The sequence below is a fragment of the Meles meles genome, chromosome 6 (assembly GCF_922984935.1).
Source record: "Meles meles chromosome 6, mMelMel3.1 paternal haplotype, whole genome shotgun sequence".
Taxonomy (NCBI): Eukaryota; Metazoa; Chordata; class Mammalia; order Carnivora; family Mustelidae; genus Meles; species Meles meles.
In genome coordinates this window covers 39,344,487-39,361,270 of record NC_060071.1, presented here as the reverse complement: position 1 = coordinate 39,361,270, position 16,784 = coordinate 39,344,487, and the positions used below count along the sequence as shown (strand labels likewise).

The 16,784-nt window shown below is 37.7% G+C and overlaps 1 protein-coding gene across 3 annotated transcripts in view; it reads right to left on the bottom strand.

Moving 5' to 3' along the window:
- Positions 1-16,784, bottom strand: part of UNC13C (unc-13 homolog C) — a 629,711-nt gene that overhangs the window by 66,821 nt on the left and 546,106 nt on the right. For all 3 annotated transcript variants that reach the window (XM_046009970.1, XM_046009972.1, XM_046009971.1), the window contains 3 exons: positions 14,782-14,905; positions 6,667-6,723; positions 1,578-1,658 (listed from right to left, as the gene is read on the bottom strand). In XM_046009970.1, the coding sequence (XP_045865926.1) occupies positions 1,578-1,658; positions 6,667-6,723; positions 14,782-14,905 (262 nt within the window). The remainder of the gene's footprint in view (positions 1-1,577; positions 1,659-6,666; positions 6,724-14,781; positions 14,906-16,784) is intronic.

Below are 16,784 nucleotides of genomic sequence, written 5' to 3'. Positions count from 1 at the left end.
AGTCATGCATTGACTTAATAAAATTCAAAAAGGGCTAAATTCAGAATCTAAAAATTTTACTTTTTCTTCTCTTCATGGTATACTTCAAAGTTCTTACTTTTTCTACTAGCATTTCTGATTTGTGGCCATTAGTTCTACTATAACTCCAAAGGTCAGTCATTTCTTTTTTATTTTATTTTATTTTATTTATTTGTCAGAGAGAAGGAGAGCACACAGGCAGGCAGAGGTGGAGAGAGAAGCAGGCTCCCTGCCGAGCAAGGAGGTCATGTGGCACTCGATCCCAGGACCCTGGGATCATGACCCGAGCTGAAGGCAGCGGCTTAACCCACTGAGCCACCCAGGCGTCCCTCAGTCATTTCTTATTCACTTTTCTGAAACTAATTTTTTAGAAAGAGCTTGTTTTGCATTTTTTTCTGTTTTTTTCAAGTTTTCCATTTTTTCCCTTAAAAGGCTTGTGTAAAATGTCCAAACTTCCAGATAACACTCTAGCTGTAGCTTTAGAAATTCCATTGCTATAGTAAATTCACTGCCCAAATCCACTCTCCAGTTTCCACCAGGTGTCACAAAATTCCCACCTCACAACTTTCATTTTTTTATTTCATTTTTCATTTTACACTGAAGCAGGAAAAGATGGCCTCTTATTAAATGCTGAAACTAAAACCAAACCTGGGAGGTAACAATTTTCTGGAGGTGCCCAATTGTCGCACAAGTCTATTTTAATGAACAGCATCGTAATGCTGTTTGTATCCTGTACAATTCTGAGCTTCGAAAATGGCTCATGGTAGCTAGCAGTTTTTGCTATGCTGTTCACGCATGCTGGAGAGGAGATGCTTCCCCAGTGATGCGTGGAGACAATGGACATGGTTTAAATTCAGACAATAAATTAATTAATTCACTCCTAGTAAGCTTTCACATATAAATATAAAATGCATATATATATATAAATATGTGTAAAAATATGTATATATATATATATGTATATATATATATATATACATATATATATAAACATGTGTAAAAATATAAAAGGAATTATATGGAAACAACTTCTCAGTTACATTTTGAGCTCTGTCCATTTTTAGCCCCCACCACAAACTTCTGGTCAACCTCTGGCTATGAAAAAATTGATGCACACAACACAATACCTTTGGGTTTCCAGCAAAAAATTAAATTATTGCATTTACTAAGAGAGAGGAGAAGATTGATCTTTTAAAACCCATTTCAACAAGCGTAGAAAACATGAAAAGAAATTCTGTTAACCCCAAACCTCCTGAAGCAGCTATTTAATTGAACTGGGGGGGGGGGGTGTACATACATGTCTTTCTTTGAAAACACATGTTATAACATAGGTTTCACACACATCTTCTTCCAGAGACAAAGGAACAAGGATAAGGGCAGAGAACATGGATAATGTGGTGAGAGTACAGGCTCAATATGACATACTCTGGGAATATACCCATACTACCATCTTCTGTGTCTATGGGTGGCACAGCTCTACAGATATGCATGTGGGATACTTTTCTCTGAGGGCAAATAGAGGACTGGGGATGCATAATTCAGGAGTACTGTAACCTTACCTTGATGGTAGCCAAGACTACCTCCATTATAGCACACTGTCTTGGTGTCAGACCCTTGGCATCATCCCGAATCATGTGCTCCTAGAAAACAGGTTAGCAATTACTTATGCATTAACCAATTCATCCATTTAACAACTGTTTTCAAACAGACTCTGCATAATCCCCACATGGACACACCTGAGAGGATTATTTTGTCATTTATTCAATAAATATCCCCTTTTTTAAAAGAAGAAATGTTGAACTTTGATTTGTATGTGGTTTTACTTTTCACTTGCGAGTTAATATTAGGGAAAAAAAAAGAGAGAGAGAAATCTGGAAATATGTGTCAAAGCTTTTTCACCTTATCTGTTACTTTGAGGAAAATCAATCATGACAGGGAGTTAGGAGGTGAATTTTAGCCTCTTTCAATTACGACGATAAAGTCTACTTTAAGTATAATGCCCCCAATTCCTTTCCTTTCTTGATTCCCCTTACTGCTTAGTCATTACTAAGAAAAGCCCCCAAGAATTAACTGAATTTGGCTCTGGATATTTTTATTATTTTAAAATCTTTTTTTCCCTAAAATTTTAGAGCTGATTTTCATATTTTTGGTGGATTTTCCTCATTGTTCATTATGGACTCTCTCAACCCATCGTCCAAAACTTCCTTAGGGAAATGATGATAGAAAGGTAAAGACAGGGGCGCCTGGGTGGCTCAGTGGTTTAGGCCACTGCCTTCGGCTCAGGTCATGATCTCAGGGTCCTGGGATCGAGTCCCACATCGGGCTCTCTGCTCGGCAGGGAGCCTGCTTCCCTCTCACTCTCTCTGCCTGCCTCTCTGCCTACTTGTGATCTCTCTCTGTCAAATAAATAAATAAAATCTTTAAAAAAAAAAATAAATAAAATAAAATAAAATAAAAAAAGAAAAAGAAAGGTGAAGACAACCACAAAGGAAAAAGAAACTTAAGAGACAATTTTAAAAATTCCTGACACCCCCCCCCCCCACCAAAACTGAGTCTCCCCAGAGGTGGCACTATTCTAGTCAACAATATTCAATGGATATTTATTGAGTGCTTATTATATGCCTCTGCCATCCCAGGTAATTGTGATATGTTGTTCATTCAAAGAAAGGCTTTTGTCCTCCAGAAGCTTAACTGCAAACTAATATAGGTGTCTTATGTGAATTAGAGGAAAAGCCCACACACAGCTCTGAGAATGCATGGCTTGACTAATGGTTCAATCACTGCCTTTCCTTCTTAAGAACAGGTGCCTGTTCTACAGGGCACAACTCTACATCAACATGTACGACTTGGCAGGTGGAGCATGGGCTCTCTTTCAGTGGTCATTGCACAAAAGTGGTCAGGCACTTGTGTGCAATGCTCAGATTGTGCAATCCCCAGTGCCTCACCCTATTCTAGCCCTTTTCTTACTGTTATTTGGTAGATGCCATGACTTTCTCAAGATAATCTTGATCTATGTCTTACTCAAGTCTGCAGTATTTCAGTACCTGTCTGGGCAATTATAACCTGCTAGGAATTCAATATATTTTTGGTAAATGAATTGTACTTCTTTCAAGTACAGTGTTGTAGGGTTCAATACCCTTGAATAAAATCATACTCCTTTGAAGATTTTGAAAAAAAAAAAATGGTATACAATGCTCCATGGATCCACGACATCTCACTACATGTTTGTCTGATACAGGATTTCAACACAAACATATGTGTCCTTTTAATATTTTAAAAATAGGAATATTAACTACCCATTGAGACTCAAACAGTAATGGGAAACATTTACTAAATTGTAGGTGGGAATGTTTAAGGGTAAGTAAGTACAAACCAGTCTGGCTTCAACTCTTTCTGTTATAGAAAAATATTTTAGCAAGAAATAATTTCAGAGATCTAAAAATAGCTCATTAAAATAAGGGAGTCTCTGAAAGAGGCTGGCAATGAGTTACTGCATGCTTGCAGTAAATTTACAGTCTCTGATGTAGTAATTGGTTTTAATATTATATCACCTGTCTAAAAATACTTTTTTCAAAAAAATTATGCCATTAAATAGTAATAAGTTAGGCATACAAAATATATCTACATTATGAAGTTCCAGAGCATAAAGTAATGTGTCAAATGGCTGAATAAATACTTCTTTAATGGATTAATCCTAAATGGTAGTCAAATGCAGAAACACAATTTCCTTCCTTGTTCTATTTTCCTTTAAGTAAGTTAGATAATTGTTAATATTTCCATATAGGATTTCTGGATTTATCCCAATCTTCTTTCAAACTAACATACAAATATTGCAAAGACCAAGTATTTAAAATGGAAGTGACATTTTAGTAAAATAAGGGAAAATGGTTTGGAAAATTTGAAATTCTTTATTATGGTTAGAGTTTTAATTTTGCAAAATACTGTAGAGGCCTTATTCTATAATTTGAATAATAGTTACCCTTTTAGGACATTTTATTGATTTTAGTTTGTTACAGTCTTGAAGAAGTTTGGAAATTTCAAAGGGACCTAATGTGTTCTGTTTTGTTTGAGTTTGATTTTTCCCACCTAGAATATGTATGCCCTCTGGGGAGCTATCTCCACCCCACTCAGAGTTCATAAGATGCAGGCAGAGCTCACTGCACCCACAGCTCAAAGGCTGGTATGTCAGTTAAGCCTGTGTCACAATGGTTGGCTTTGGAGTGGTGATAACACTATCAGAGAACAGGATGTGCTGGTGGGATTTGATGGAATTCCTCTCATCAAGCTTGGTGTTCTTTTCTACAACATTTCAAGTTCAAAGGATGTTAGAAATAGAGCAGAGACAACCATCTTACAAATAAGAAGGTAGGTTTGTTACAGCCATACATCACACAAGCAAAGAACAGAGTCGAGAGATACTAAGCAGGTTCCATAACATTCTTTGAGTTCTTAATCAAGCAGTGATGGAAAGCAGAGTTATCTAGGACTATACAATTCCATGTAGCAATAAATTCCTTCCTTGCTTATGTTAGTCTGGCTTTTTAGCATTCTTTGAGTTCTTAATCAAGCAGTGATGGAAAGCAGAGTTATCTAGGACTATACAATTCCATGTAGCAATAAATTCCTTCCTTGCTTATGTTAGTCTGGCTTTTTAGCACTTGGAACTGAAAGCAGTTCTGGCTGATAAGACTTCCAACTCAGGAAACTGAAGCTGTGGGAGATGGAGTATGTTTTCTAACATCACACAGATGCGAGAAGCATGTCTAGGGCCATTCTTTTGCAATGAGATACTATGCTGTTTCACCTTCATGGTTTTATATGAGGAATTTCAACCCTGTATAAATCCATTTCTCAAAGTAGGGAATATAAATCCTAGGAAGATAATAAGAGGGATAAAGGAAGGGATCAAGATCTAAGATCAAAAGCAATAGTGTGGGAGTAACATCTACCTTTGACCTTTCCTCTAAACCATCAACATAACTGAACACCTGTAAGAAGAAATTTTAGGTGATGTCTTTTAAATGGATTATTGGCTTCCATTTTTTTTAAATCTGAGCAAGGGGGTAATACAGGGTACTGAAACTATAGGACACCTATTTCGTCTCAGTAAGTAATTATGCAGTTAAGTGGATTATTCTTCCCCTGTATTATACACATAAAACAATCCCAGTGAGACCTGACTCTGAGCTGCCAGCCTCTGTGCGTGGGTGGTGGCATAATCTTGGCAATTACCATGCAAAGCTAATGTATGCATTATCTCATTTATCCTCACAAAAATCCTATAAAGCAAGTGTGAAAATGTTCTGCAGTTTATAAATGCCAAACCTGAAGATGAAAAAGTTTAAATACTTTGGCCAGTGTCAAAGGCCCGTGTGTCATCGACACATGGCAATGACAATGTCATTTGTCAATGTGTGGGAAAAAGCTGAGGTAGAATTTGAACTAAGGTGGTCTGTGCCTGGAACTCTATTCTAAGAGAAAGAAATGCAACTAAAGCAACACATACTTCTACAATAGGACAGTGTTGGCCTGTATGTTATCCACTGATGAATGAATGGATGAAGAAAATGTGGTAATCTCATTTGGCCCTTAAGAAGGAGGAAATCTGGGGCGCCTGGGTGGCTCAGTAGGTTAAAGCCTCTGCCTTCGGCTCAGGTCATGATCCCAGGGTCCTGGGACTGAGCCCCACATCAGTCTCTCTACTCAGCAGGGAGCCTGCTTCCTCCTCTCTCTCCCTGTCTCTCTGCCTACTTGTGATCTCTGCCTGTCAAATAAATAAAATCTTAAAAAAAAAAAAAGGAGGAAATCTACCCCCATGCAACAAAATGGAAGAACCTAGAGGACATTATTCTAAGTGAAAAAGTCAGTCAAAGAAGCACAATACATATTTTAATCAGTCGAGTTCCTATTCTAGAAGGACAGAAGCTGATGTTCCCTGCATAACTGCACAGTCCTGTGAATCTCAGCAATAAGAAAGGGCAGAGTTATTTAGTCAGCAAATCCCCATTTACAATGTGCTTGAATATGTTGAGAAGTTTAAGGTCTGCTTTGAAGAGTTTCATTTTTCCACCCTAGCTTTCTTGCTTAAGATTTTTCTAGACTTTACTAGATTTCGACGAAGTGCTCCATTTTGCCTTCATTCATACAAAGCCTGTTTCATATATGAAAGAAAACATGATCTAACTTGAAGCCAAAATTTCCCAGTTGCCCTACCAATTGGAAAGTATTAGAAATCTTTGGGGAAAAAAGGAAAACCATAAAGTTCAGACCCTAACTTTTTTTTTTTTTTTTTTTTTTTTTTTTAATATTTTTTTATTTATTTGACAGAGAGAAATCACAACTAGGCAGAGAGAGAGAGGAGGAAGCAGGCTCCCTGCGGAGCAGAGAGCCTGATGTGGGGCTCGATCCCAGGACCCTGGGACCATGACCTGAGCCGAAGGCAGAGGCTTTAACCCACTGAGCCACCCAGGCGCCCCCAGACCCTAACTTTTGACTTGATTCATCCTTAAAGCAGACTGTGAGATCACAGACATGCATCTTAGTCCTGCTGTGCTGGATACCATTACTAGTAGGAGGATAGTTTCTTGTAGAGCTGTAATTAGCTCATTATCTTTCACAGACAACCGATAATCCCTTTATTCTTATTACCTTCAGTTTGGATAATTGTCCAAGATCTTTAGCTGCGATGAAAATCATCTGAGGTCCCTAGAGACACACATAGAAAAGGAGAGAGAAGACTCAGTCAGTCTTAAGATCTTCAGTAACAATAGAAATGTAGTCAATAGAAAATTAAATTTCTTTTCTTATACTTGTGACTTTTATGCCATACACACTTAACTGGTTTTACAGATTGGGTCAAAGATATCTAGTACTGCTGGCCAGATAATTGTCCTCACAGACATCCCACTCCTGAGAATGTTAAGTCCGAGTTAACACACAGATTATTACTAACGTAGCTGGCTTAATGTAGCACATGGATTTAATCCATGATCTTTAATGTTTATTCATTTTTAGTAGACACAGCTCCCCCACTCCACTTGGCCCCAAATAGATCTACGCAAACTTTCAAGATACAGAGCTGAGGCAGGCGAAGCTGCGGCTCTTCCAATGCTGTCCAGTCCATCAGAGACCTGCCCTCTTAACTCTCCCCTCAGCCAGAGGCTCTTCCTAGAACGCCAACGTCCTAGGAAAAGCTTGAAAAACAGAGGACTGAACCATCCACAGCATTACTAGAATGAAAAACTAGAGGTACGTCTGTTGGTAAAAGTGGCAGGAAAACAGTAAATTTGGTACCAAGTTCATTCTAAGTCCCTACAATATTTTCTCAGGAGGGAAAAATCAGCTATTCTGGAATAACACTCTTCATTTTTTAGTGGATCCTGTGAATTGATTAGGAAATGAAGGACTACAAAGTTTATGAGAACAGCAACCGCATCTAATTTTGCTCCTATTTGCATCCCCACCATGGTGCCCAGACCAGAGCTCAGAGAACACATAGTGAATGAATGAGTGACAGATATTGCTTCGTACTTTGAGAACTTAATGCTAGAGAAAACTGAGGTGATGGTAAGTTGTCCTAGGGAACGCCTTATAGAAAAAAAATGGTATGTCATATAGTTTCTACTATAGCATGATGTATGTATTTTTGAAAAACCTCGTTCTACAAAATTGTGCTCTAGAAATAATAGGGCTCATGGGCAAAATAGCAATGGGCAGCACAGTCAAAGCTTATGCAATTTTATTACCAATGAGTGATCAAAAACAGGAAGTGCTACTTTGGGAGATAGCTTGTATGGCACACAGGTTGGATGGCACACACGTTGAGGCTGAAGGCGGCCACAGCGGGGTAGTCGAAATGCAAAATAATAAAGAACCCAAACAAAGGAGTACAAATGTGGGCTGGGGCAATACTCATACAACTGGTACTCTCAGCAGGGGGAGGGTAGCCTTCCCTGTGTGAGAGCCATACAAGCTTCATCTGTTTGAGTAGAAGAACCATGTCCAAGTGTGCCTTCCACCACGATGTAGTAGCCTAGCTGAGTGTCCTTTTCTTTTCTGCTGAATTTATAGGTCTCCTATTATATTTCAGAGCCTCCCACCTAGGAAAATTTATACATAAACCAACTCAACTTCCAGATTATATGGACGTCATTCCCGCTGTTACCAATTCCATTAGAGCTAACTGGTGTTACAGAAATGTAGCAGAATCAAGGGTGCATGTACCCTTTCCATATGTGTGTAGGCTATAACAGATTTTATCACTTCTTGGCAGGAAATCAACAAAAACATGAATCTTTGCATCTTTGAACACTTTATAAGAAAACAATTCCTATAGAATTTCATGAAATATGGACTTAGTCTGCACGATTAATGGTGTCAAAACATTTGAGTTTAGCTTATAATTACTCATTATTTGCATCAACTTATATTTCTCAGTCACGGAAAAAAAAATACTTGTTCCATAATATATGCATGCCAGGGTTATTTCTTTTTTGTTGTTTGATTCAGGGTATGTGAACTGAGATACCTGGTACTGTGTGCATCCATTTGACCACTGTCTAACTTTGCCACCAAATGAGATTTTTGGTTCCTTTTTATTTCACTATGTATGATACAATCATGTTCTTTGAACCCAGTAAAAGGCATCTCCTCTATTAACCTCCAAGTGGAAAGGTAATAGATGAAAGTAAAATGGAAAGGAGGAAAATATTCCATATAGCAGTGTTGGATTTGTCTTCTTAAACTGCAATGTTTTAGAAAAAAGCACAGTGGGGGTATCCTATCCTAAATTTATTTCCCTGGGGTTTCACAGTAAAATTAAGTTTAAAAATTATGTGTATAGACCAGATAATGCTGTAAGTTAAACTTTCATACTTTTTCCCCCCAAAAATGAAGTTCTGAATGTCAAGGAATTGTGAAATTTGACTGCTACTGACACTATTTAAAATTGATTTGTATAGGAAAATGTCACCTGAATGATTGTTGTTTAGTTACTGTTTGCTGAAGACTTTTTCCCAAAATGGATTTAATCATTATTTTAGCTGGATGAAAATCATTCACTAAAGTACAATTAGATGGGTTACTAAAAGTATAACCAAGGGAGAGAGGAACAAGATGGAACAGGAAGATCACTTCCTTCCATGGACACACCAAGGAAATGACTACCTCTATACAACTAACTCTGTAAACAACCTGAAGACTGGCAGAACAGATCTTCCAAAGCTAGTCGTAGGGAAAAGTTCCCATGGGAAAGGGTAGGAGGGGCAGAGACACAATCAGGAACCAAACACCTGGTGTGACTCACTGCAAATAGGAAAGACATCACAGGTCAGAGCAGTGAGGAGATCAGACCCCACACTGGGCACCCCTATCCCTGGGGCCCCACAGAGGGCAGAGAAGTCCACATAACATCTGGCTTTGAAAATTAGCAAGGCTTAACTCTGGGAGCCCTGGAAGGTGATAGGTAACCAAGTCCCGCTCCTACAGAGAGAGCAAGCTAAATAACTTGGTCAGGACCACAGAAGAAGTAGTTTGAAAAAGTGCCCAGGGTATACAAGAGAGCTGATTGATTAATTTTAGGGTGTGTGCCAGAGGGTCAGCCATCTGCAGATTTCTCTGGAAATAGAAGTGGCAGGTGCAATTTTTCTTGTCCTCCCCAGCCAGAATAGCCAGACACTTGTGGGAGTCAGTGTTAAAACTCTATCTACCTTGAAGCAAACATGCCCTGGCCCAGTGCCCCTCTAGATTGGCTCTTGCTCTTGGAGTGGGAGATAACCTCCCACACGAGCATGTCCATGGTTCCTGCGGCTGGACCTTTAAATGGCTGCACAGGGAGAAAGCACTGCCCTTTGCTGTGCAAGAAGCTGTCAGAGTCCAGTAGTAGATATCTAGGATGAGTGCCGGCCCCACCCAACAGTGAGCTCACAGCGGTTTCAGCTCAGCCACAACAGAGGGTACACACAGCCCACACAGAACTCTATAGAACCCTATAGCCCATGGTTCTAGTGACCAGAAGAGACTGTGCTACAAGGGACCATGGGACATCTCTACAAGGCCACAACTGTCACAACCAGAAAATGGCAGTGACCTACTTAATACATAAAAACAAACACCGAGTTAGACAAACTGAGGAGACAGAAAAATATGTCCCAAATGAAAGAATAAGACAAAAGTCACGGAAAAGATCTAAACAGAATTATTCAGTGTGCCTAATAAAGTTTTCAAAGTAACGGTCATAAAGATTCTCACCAGATTTGAAAAAAGAGTAGATGAATGTAATGAGGATTTCAAAAAGGAGATGAAAAATATTAAAAAAAACATAAAAAAGAATACAATAACTGAGATGAAACATACACTAGAAGAATGGATTAGCAATCTGGAAGACAGGGTCACAGAAAGCATCCAAGCCGAACAGCATCAAGTAAAACCCAAGAATAACACCATCACAAGTAATAACATTTAAATTTTAGGCATCCCAGAAAGAGAGGAGAGAGGGAAGGGGGTTCAAAAATTTCCTAATCCAGGGAAGGCAACAGACATTCAGGCCCAGGAAGAACAGAAAGCCCTTACCTAACAAGATGAGACCAAGGAAGTAAACAACAAGACACGTGATAATTAAAATGGCAAAATGTAATGCTAAGGAGAGATAAGGCATAGAGAGAAATGAGAAAAGAAAACAGTTACATCAAGGGAAACACTGTAAGGCTACCAGCTGAAATTTCAACAGAAACTGCAGGCCAGAGTGCTAAAAGGAAAAAATCTACAGTGAAAAATATTCTACCTGATAAGGTTATCATTCAGAATGACAAAAAGATAGTTTCCCAGCAAAAAAGAGTTTATCACCACAGAACCAGTCTTATAAGAAATGTTGAAGTGTTGAAGAAATGTTAAATTATTTAAGTAGACATAAAAGGCTTATGTATAAGAAAACTATGAAAGGAAAAAAAATTCACAGATAAAAGAAAAACTGTAGTAAAGGTAGTCCATTAATCACCTATAAAACCAGTATGGAAATTAAAACATAAAAATAGCAAAATCAATTCTATCTACCCAAAATAGGTCAAGGGATATACAAAATAAAAATATTTAAAATATAACATCGTTAACAAAACGTAGAGGGGGGAATAAAAATTTAGTGTTTTTAGAATGTGTTCAAACTTGAGTGACCACGAACTTAACATTTGGTATTTATATACACTCAATGGTAACCACAAATCAAAACCTGTAAGATATACAGTAAATAAAAAGAAATTCAAAGGTAACACTAAAGAAAGCCACTAAACCACAGAGAGCAAAAGAAGGGACAAAGAAGAACTACAAAAACAACCAGAAAACAACAAATTGGCAGTAAGTACATACCTATCAGTAAGTACTTTAAAAGTAAGTGGACTAAATGCTCCAAGATAACTCAATGGAATAAAAAATTAAAAAGACCCATGTATATGCTGCCTACAAGAAACTCACTTCAGACCTAAGGACATGTAAAGACTGAAAGAGAAGGGATAGAAAAGATATTCCATGCAACTGGAAGCAAAAAGAAAGCTAGAGTAGCAGGATTTGTATCAGAGTGGACTTTTAAACAAAGTCTACACAGCAAGAGTCAAAGGAGGGCATCCCATAAAGACAAAAGGATCAGTCCAACAAGGGGACAGAACACTGGTAAATATCCATGTGCTAACACAGGAGCGTGGAAATGCATGAAGCAAACACTGATAGTCATAAAGAAAGAAACGAACAGTAATGCAATAATAGTAGAGGACTGCAACAGCTCATGTCAATAAATAAATCATCCAGACAGCAAATCAAAGGACACAGTGGCTTTGAAGAATCCATTAGACCAGATGAATTTAACAGATGTAAACGGAACATTCCATCTCAAAACAGCAGAATACACATTTTTTTTCCTAGTGCACACGGAATATTCTCCAGGACTGATAGATGACATGGCAGGCCACAAAACAAATCTCAATGAATTTAAGAAGATTGGTATCATTTTTAAACCAAAGTAGTATCACCCTGATACCAAAACCAGATAAAGACACTCCAAAAAATAAAAAGAGAACCATCTCAATAGATAGAGAAAAAGCATTTGACAAAATACAACATAATAAAGGGCATATATGAAAACCCAAAGCTAATACCCTCAGTAGATGGGAAAAAAAAAAAAAAAGCTTTTCCTTTATGATCAGGAACAAGATGAGAATGTCTGTTCTCACCACTTTTATTCAATACAGCACTGGAAAACTGGCTTCACAATTGGATAAGAAAAAGAAAGAAAAGACATCCAAATGGGTGAGGAAGAAGTAAAACTGTTACTTTTTGAGGATGATGTGATACTATATATATAGAAAAACCTAAGGACTCCACCAAAAAAAAAAAAAAAAACACAAAAAAAACGAAAAACAAACCAACTATTAGAACCGATAAATGAATGCAGTAAACTTACAGGATAAAAAATTAATATACAGAACTCTGTTACACTTCTATACACTAATAATGAAGTAGCAAAAAAGAGAAATCAAGAAAACAATCCCATTTACAATTGCACCAGAGGACTGAATAGAATACCTTGGAATAAATTCAACGAAAGAGGTGAAACACTTATATTCTGAAGATGGTATAAACAAATGAAAAAATACACCATGCTCATGGATGTGAAGAAATAATATCATTATAATGTCCGTACTACCCAAGGAAGTCTATATGAAATCCGTATCAAAATACTAATGACATCTTTAACACAACTAGAACACATAATCCTAAAACTTGTATGGAAAACTTGAATGGTCAAAGGAATCTTGAGAAAGAACAAAGTTTGAGGCATCACAGTCCCAGATTTTAAGATATACTACCAAGTCATAGTAATCAAGACAGTATGGCATTGGCACAAAAACAGACACATAGATCAATAGAACAGAATGGCAATCCGTGAAATAAATCCATGCTATTTATCCAGAAATAAGTCGATGCTTATATGGGCAATTAATTTACAACAAAAGAGACAACAGTGTACAATGGGGAAAAGACGGTCTCTTCAATAAATGGTGTTGGGCAAACTGGACAGCTACATGCAAAAGAATGAAATCGGGCTACTTTCTTATGCCATAAACAAAGATAAACTCAAAGTGGATGAAACATTAAATGTAAGACCTAAATCCATAAACCCCCTAAAAGATAACAGGCAGTGATCTCTTGGGAACTGGCCTTAGCAACATATTTATGGGTCTTTCTCTTTAGGAAAGGGAAATAACAACAACAAAAAAAAACTACTGGGACTGTACTATAATAAAAAGATTTTGAAAAGCAACACAAATCAACAAAATGCAAAGGCAGCCTAATGAATCCGAGATATATTTGCAAATGATATTATCTGTTAAGGGGGTAATACCCAAAACATGTGAAGAACTTACAAAGCTTAATACTGCAAAACCTCAACACAACTGCAAAATAACCCTAAGTAATTTGATTATAAATGGTCAGAGGACCTGAACAGACATTTTTCCAAAGAGGACACACACATAGCCAAGAGACACATGAAAAGATGTTCTACATCACTAATCGTCAGGAAAATGCAAATTAAAACCAGAATGAAATATCACCTCACTCTAGTCACAACGACTAGAATCTAAAAGACAAGAAAGAAGAACGCTTGGTGAGGATGTGGAGTAAAGGGAATCCACATGCACTTGATTTTGCTTGATAGGAATGTAATTTGGGGGAACCACTATGAAAAACAGTATGGAGGTTTTTCAAAAAATTAAGAGTAGATATACCATATGATTCAGTAATTTTACTGCTGAGTATTTACCTACAGAATATGAAATCACTAATTCAAAAAGATATATGTACCTCTATATTTATTGCAGCATTATTTATTAAGAGCCAAGATATGGAAGCAGCCTAAATGTCCATCCAACAGATGAATGGATAAAGAAGATGTGGTGTGATAACAAATGACATGGAGGACATGGGGAGATGGAGAGGAGAAGGGAGTTGAGGGAAACTGGAAGGGGAGGCGAACAATAAGACTATGGACTCTGAAAAACAACCTGAGGGTTTTGAAGGGACGGGGGCGGGAGGTTGGGGGAACCAGGTGGTGGGTAATAGGGAGGACACATATTGCATGGAGCACAGGGTGTTGTGCAAAAACAATGAATACTGTTATGCTGAAAAAAATAAATAAAAAAAATTAATATTGAAAAAAAAGAAGATGTGGTGGTGTGTTTGTGTGTACACATACACATAATGGAATATTATTCAATCATGAAAAAATGAGATCTTGCTATTTGTGACAACATGGACGGACCTACCAGGTGTTATGCCAAGTGAACTTAGTCAGACAGAGAGGGACAAATACCATATGATTTCACTTATACCTGGAATCTAAAAACCAAATCAAATAAACGAACAAAAAAACAGAAACAGACTCATAAATACAGAAAACAAAGTGGGGTCTGCCAGAGAGGAGGTGTGTGGGAAGATGGGCAAAATATGTGAAGGGGATTAAGAGGTACAAACTTTGTTGTGAAATAAATAAATCATCGAGATGAAAAGTAGAGTACAGGGAACAGTCAATAATATTTTAATAACCTGTTATATATTAATAGATGATGACTACATTTATTGTGTGAGCATTGAATATAGAATTGTCAGATCAGTTTTTCACCTGAAACTAATTTAACAGTGTATGTCAACCACACTTCAATAATAAAAAATAAAAATTAGAACAAAAAGTTTAATTGAATCTTGGTTTTAAATACTTACTGTTTGATCTGTCAGAGGAGGGAGAACAATTTGTTTTTCTATTTTGTTAAGAACTAGCTTCCATAACTCTTTCAGAACTCGCTTCAGGACTGTTTTCTCACAGATTTTTGCTGAGAGACTTAATCTGAAATATAACAAAACATATAATCACTTAAAATTAAACTTTCAATCATTTAAAAGTCCCATATGAGAGTATCAACTTATTTTATTGATCAGAAATTCAAGTTTTTCAATACTGAGATTGATTGTTTCATTTAGATTTTATTTGACAGAGAGAGAGAGAGCACAAGTAGGCAGAGCAGCAGGCACAGGGAGGGGGAGAAGCAGGCTCCCTGCTGAGCAGGGAATCCAGTGCTGCCTTGATCCCAGGATACCCTGGAATCATGACCTGAGCCGAAGGCAGTCACTCCACTGACCATCCAAGCCACCCAGGTGCCCCTCAATACTGAGATTTAAATATATGAATAGGCCTTTGTAATTTTCAAATGTTAAATTTCATTTATCGAACAAAGTACATAATATCAAAGATACGTTTCAACACATATATTTGACAATTTGCTATTTGGTAGAAAATGAATTCAGGGTCTCTCTCCGCTTAAATTGTTTCTTAAATTGACACCAAGGCCCCCAACGTATATGATTTTCATCCACATTCCTAACTTCTATTTACTACATACCCCATATTCATGATACAGGCCGAACACCAAAGAAACATGCTTTCCTCACTAGCTGACGCTGCTCTAACATAAAAAAGATGCATGCGATTTTACTCAAGAGGCAAAACTTACCAGCTTTACTTATGTTGCAGTTTTACAGATAGACAACGTAGAACATTTTGTAAGTTTAGGTATATAACGTAATGATTTGACATGCATATATAGTGTAAAATGATTACCACAGCAAATGTAGTTAACATCCATGACCTCAGACAGTTAACAGTTCTTGGAAGATCTATCCTACCTTCGGCAATTGTTAAATATACTATAAGATATTGTTAATATAGTAATCGTGCTCTACATTACATTCCTAGGACTTATGTATCTTCTAACTAGAAGTTCCTAACTTTTGACTATTACCCATTTCTCCCCACCCCCTCCCACCTTGGCAACTACTAATCTGTTCGTTTCTCTAAGTTCAGTTTTGAAGATTCCAAATTTACCAGCTTTAATAGGTTTAAATGAATATTTCTTACAAATTCTTCTCAGTGTGAGAATGACGATAACACCTATTTTTATATAACGCCTTAGTTTAAAAACCTCTTCTGGCAGATCTTTTTTTTTTTTATTACTATACCCATTTTATAATCCAAAAACAGGTTCTGAGAAGTTAGGGTACTTGTCCAAGGAAGTGAAGCTAGTGAGGGCTGAAAAATCCTCCAAATCCAGGGTGTCGTCCAATGCCCCCCTGCTGCCCTGGACAAATACGTTACTGTATGAAGACCCAGCGGTCTGTGAAGTCCCACAGCTGCACAGACATTTACCGAATGTGCTGTAATAGGACACTGAACTCTTCGAGGCACCTTTAATAAAGCTAATCAAACCTGTTCCGCAGAGGACCTCAGGATAGCCTCATTAACTCTCCTATAGTGCTGCCGAGTACTCTGTATGCTTTTGGGCTCAGAAATTATAACTTGAATTCTGGTGTCTAATAGAGACAGAATTTATTATTTTAAATGCATGTGATTAATATATAAAGGCATGTGACATGTGAGAGGCAAAGGGAAAGATTTCCCAAATACATATTTATGTAGAACTACTTCTCCTGACACTACTATATGCAGATCCCGATCCCTAGTATATGAAAATGCAGAAGAGCACCCTTTGGCTGAAGAGGAAAGACGGGGCCCCTGTGCACAGCTGTGCGACGTGTAACCCCGCTCTTTTGCAGAATGCTGTTGGAGGGCAGCAGCCACGATACGGACGGACGTAGGGTAGAAACCAGCAGATGGATCATAGCCCAACGACAGGACCTAATCTCAGAGACACCCCTATGGTAATTTGAGA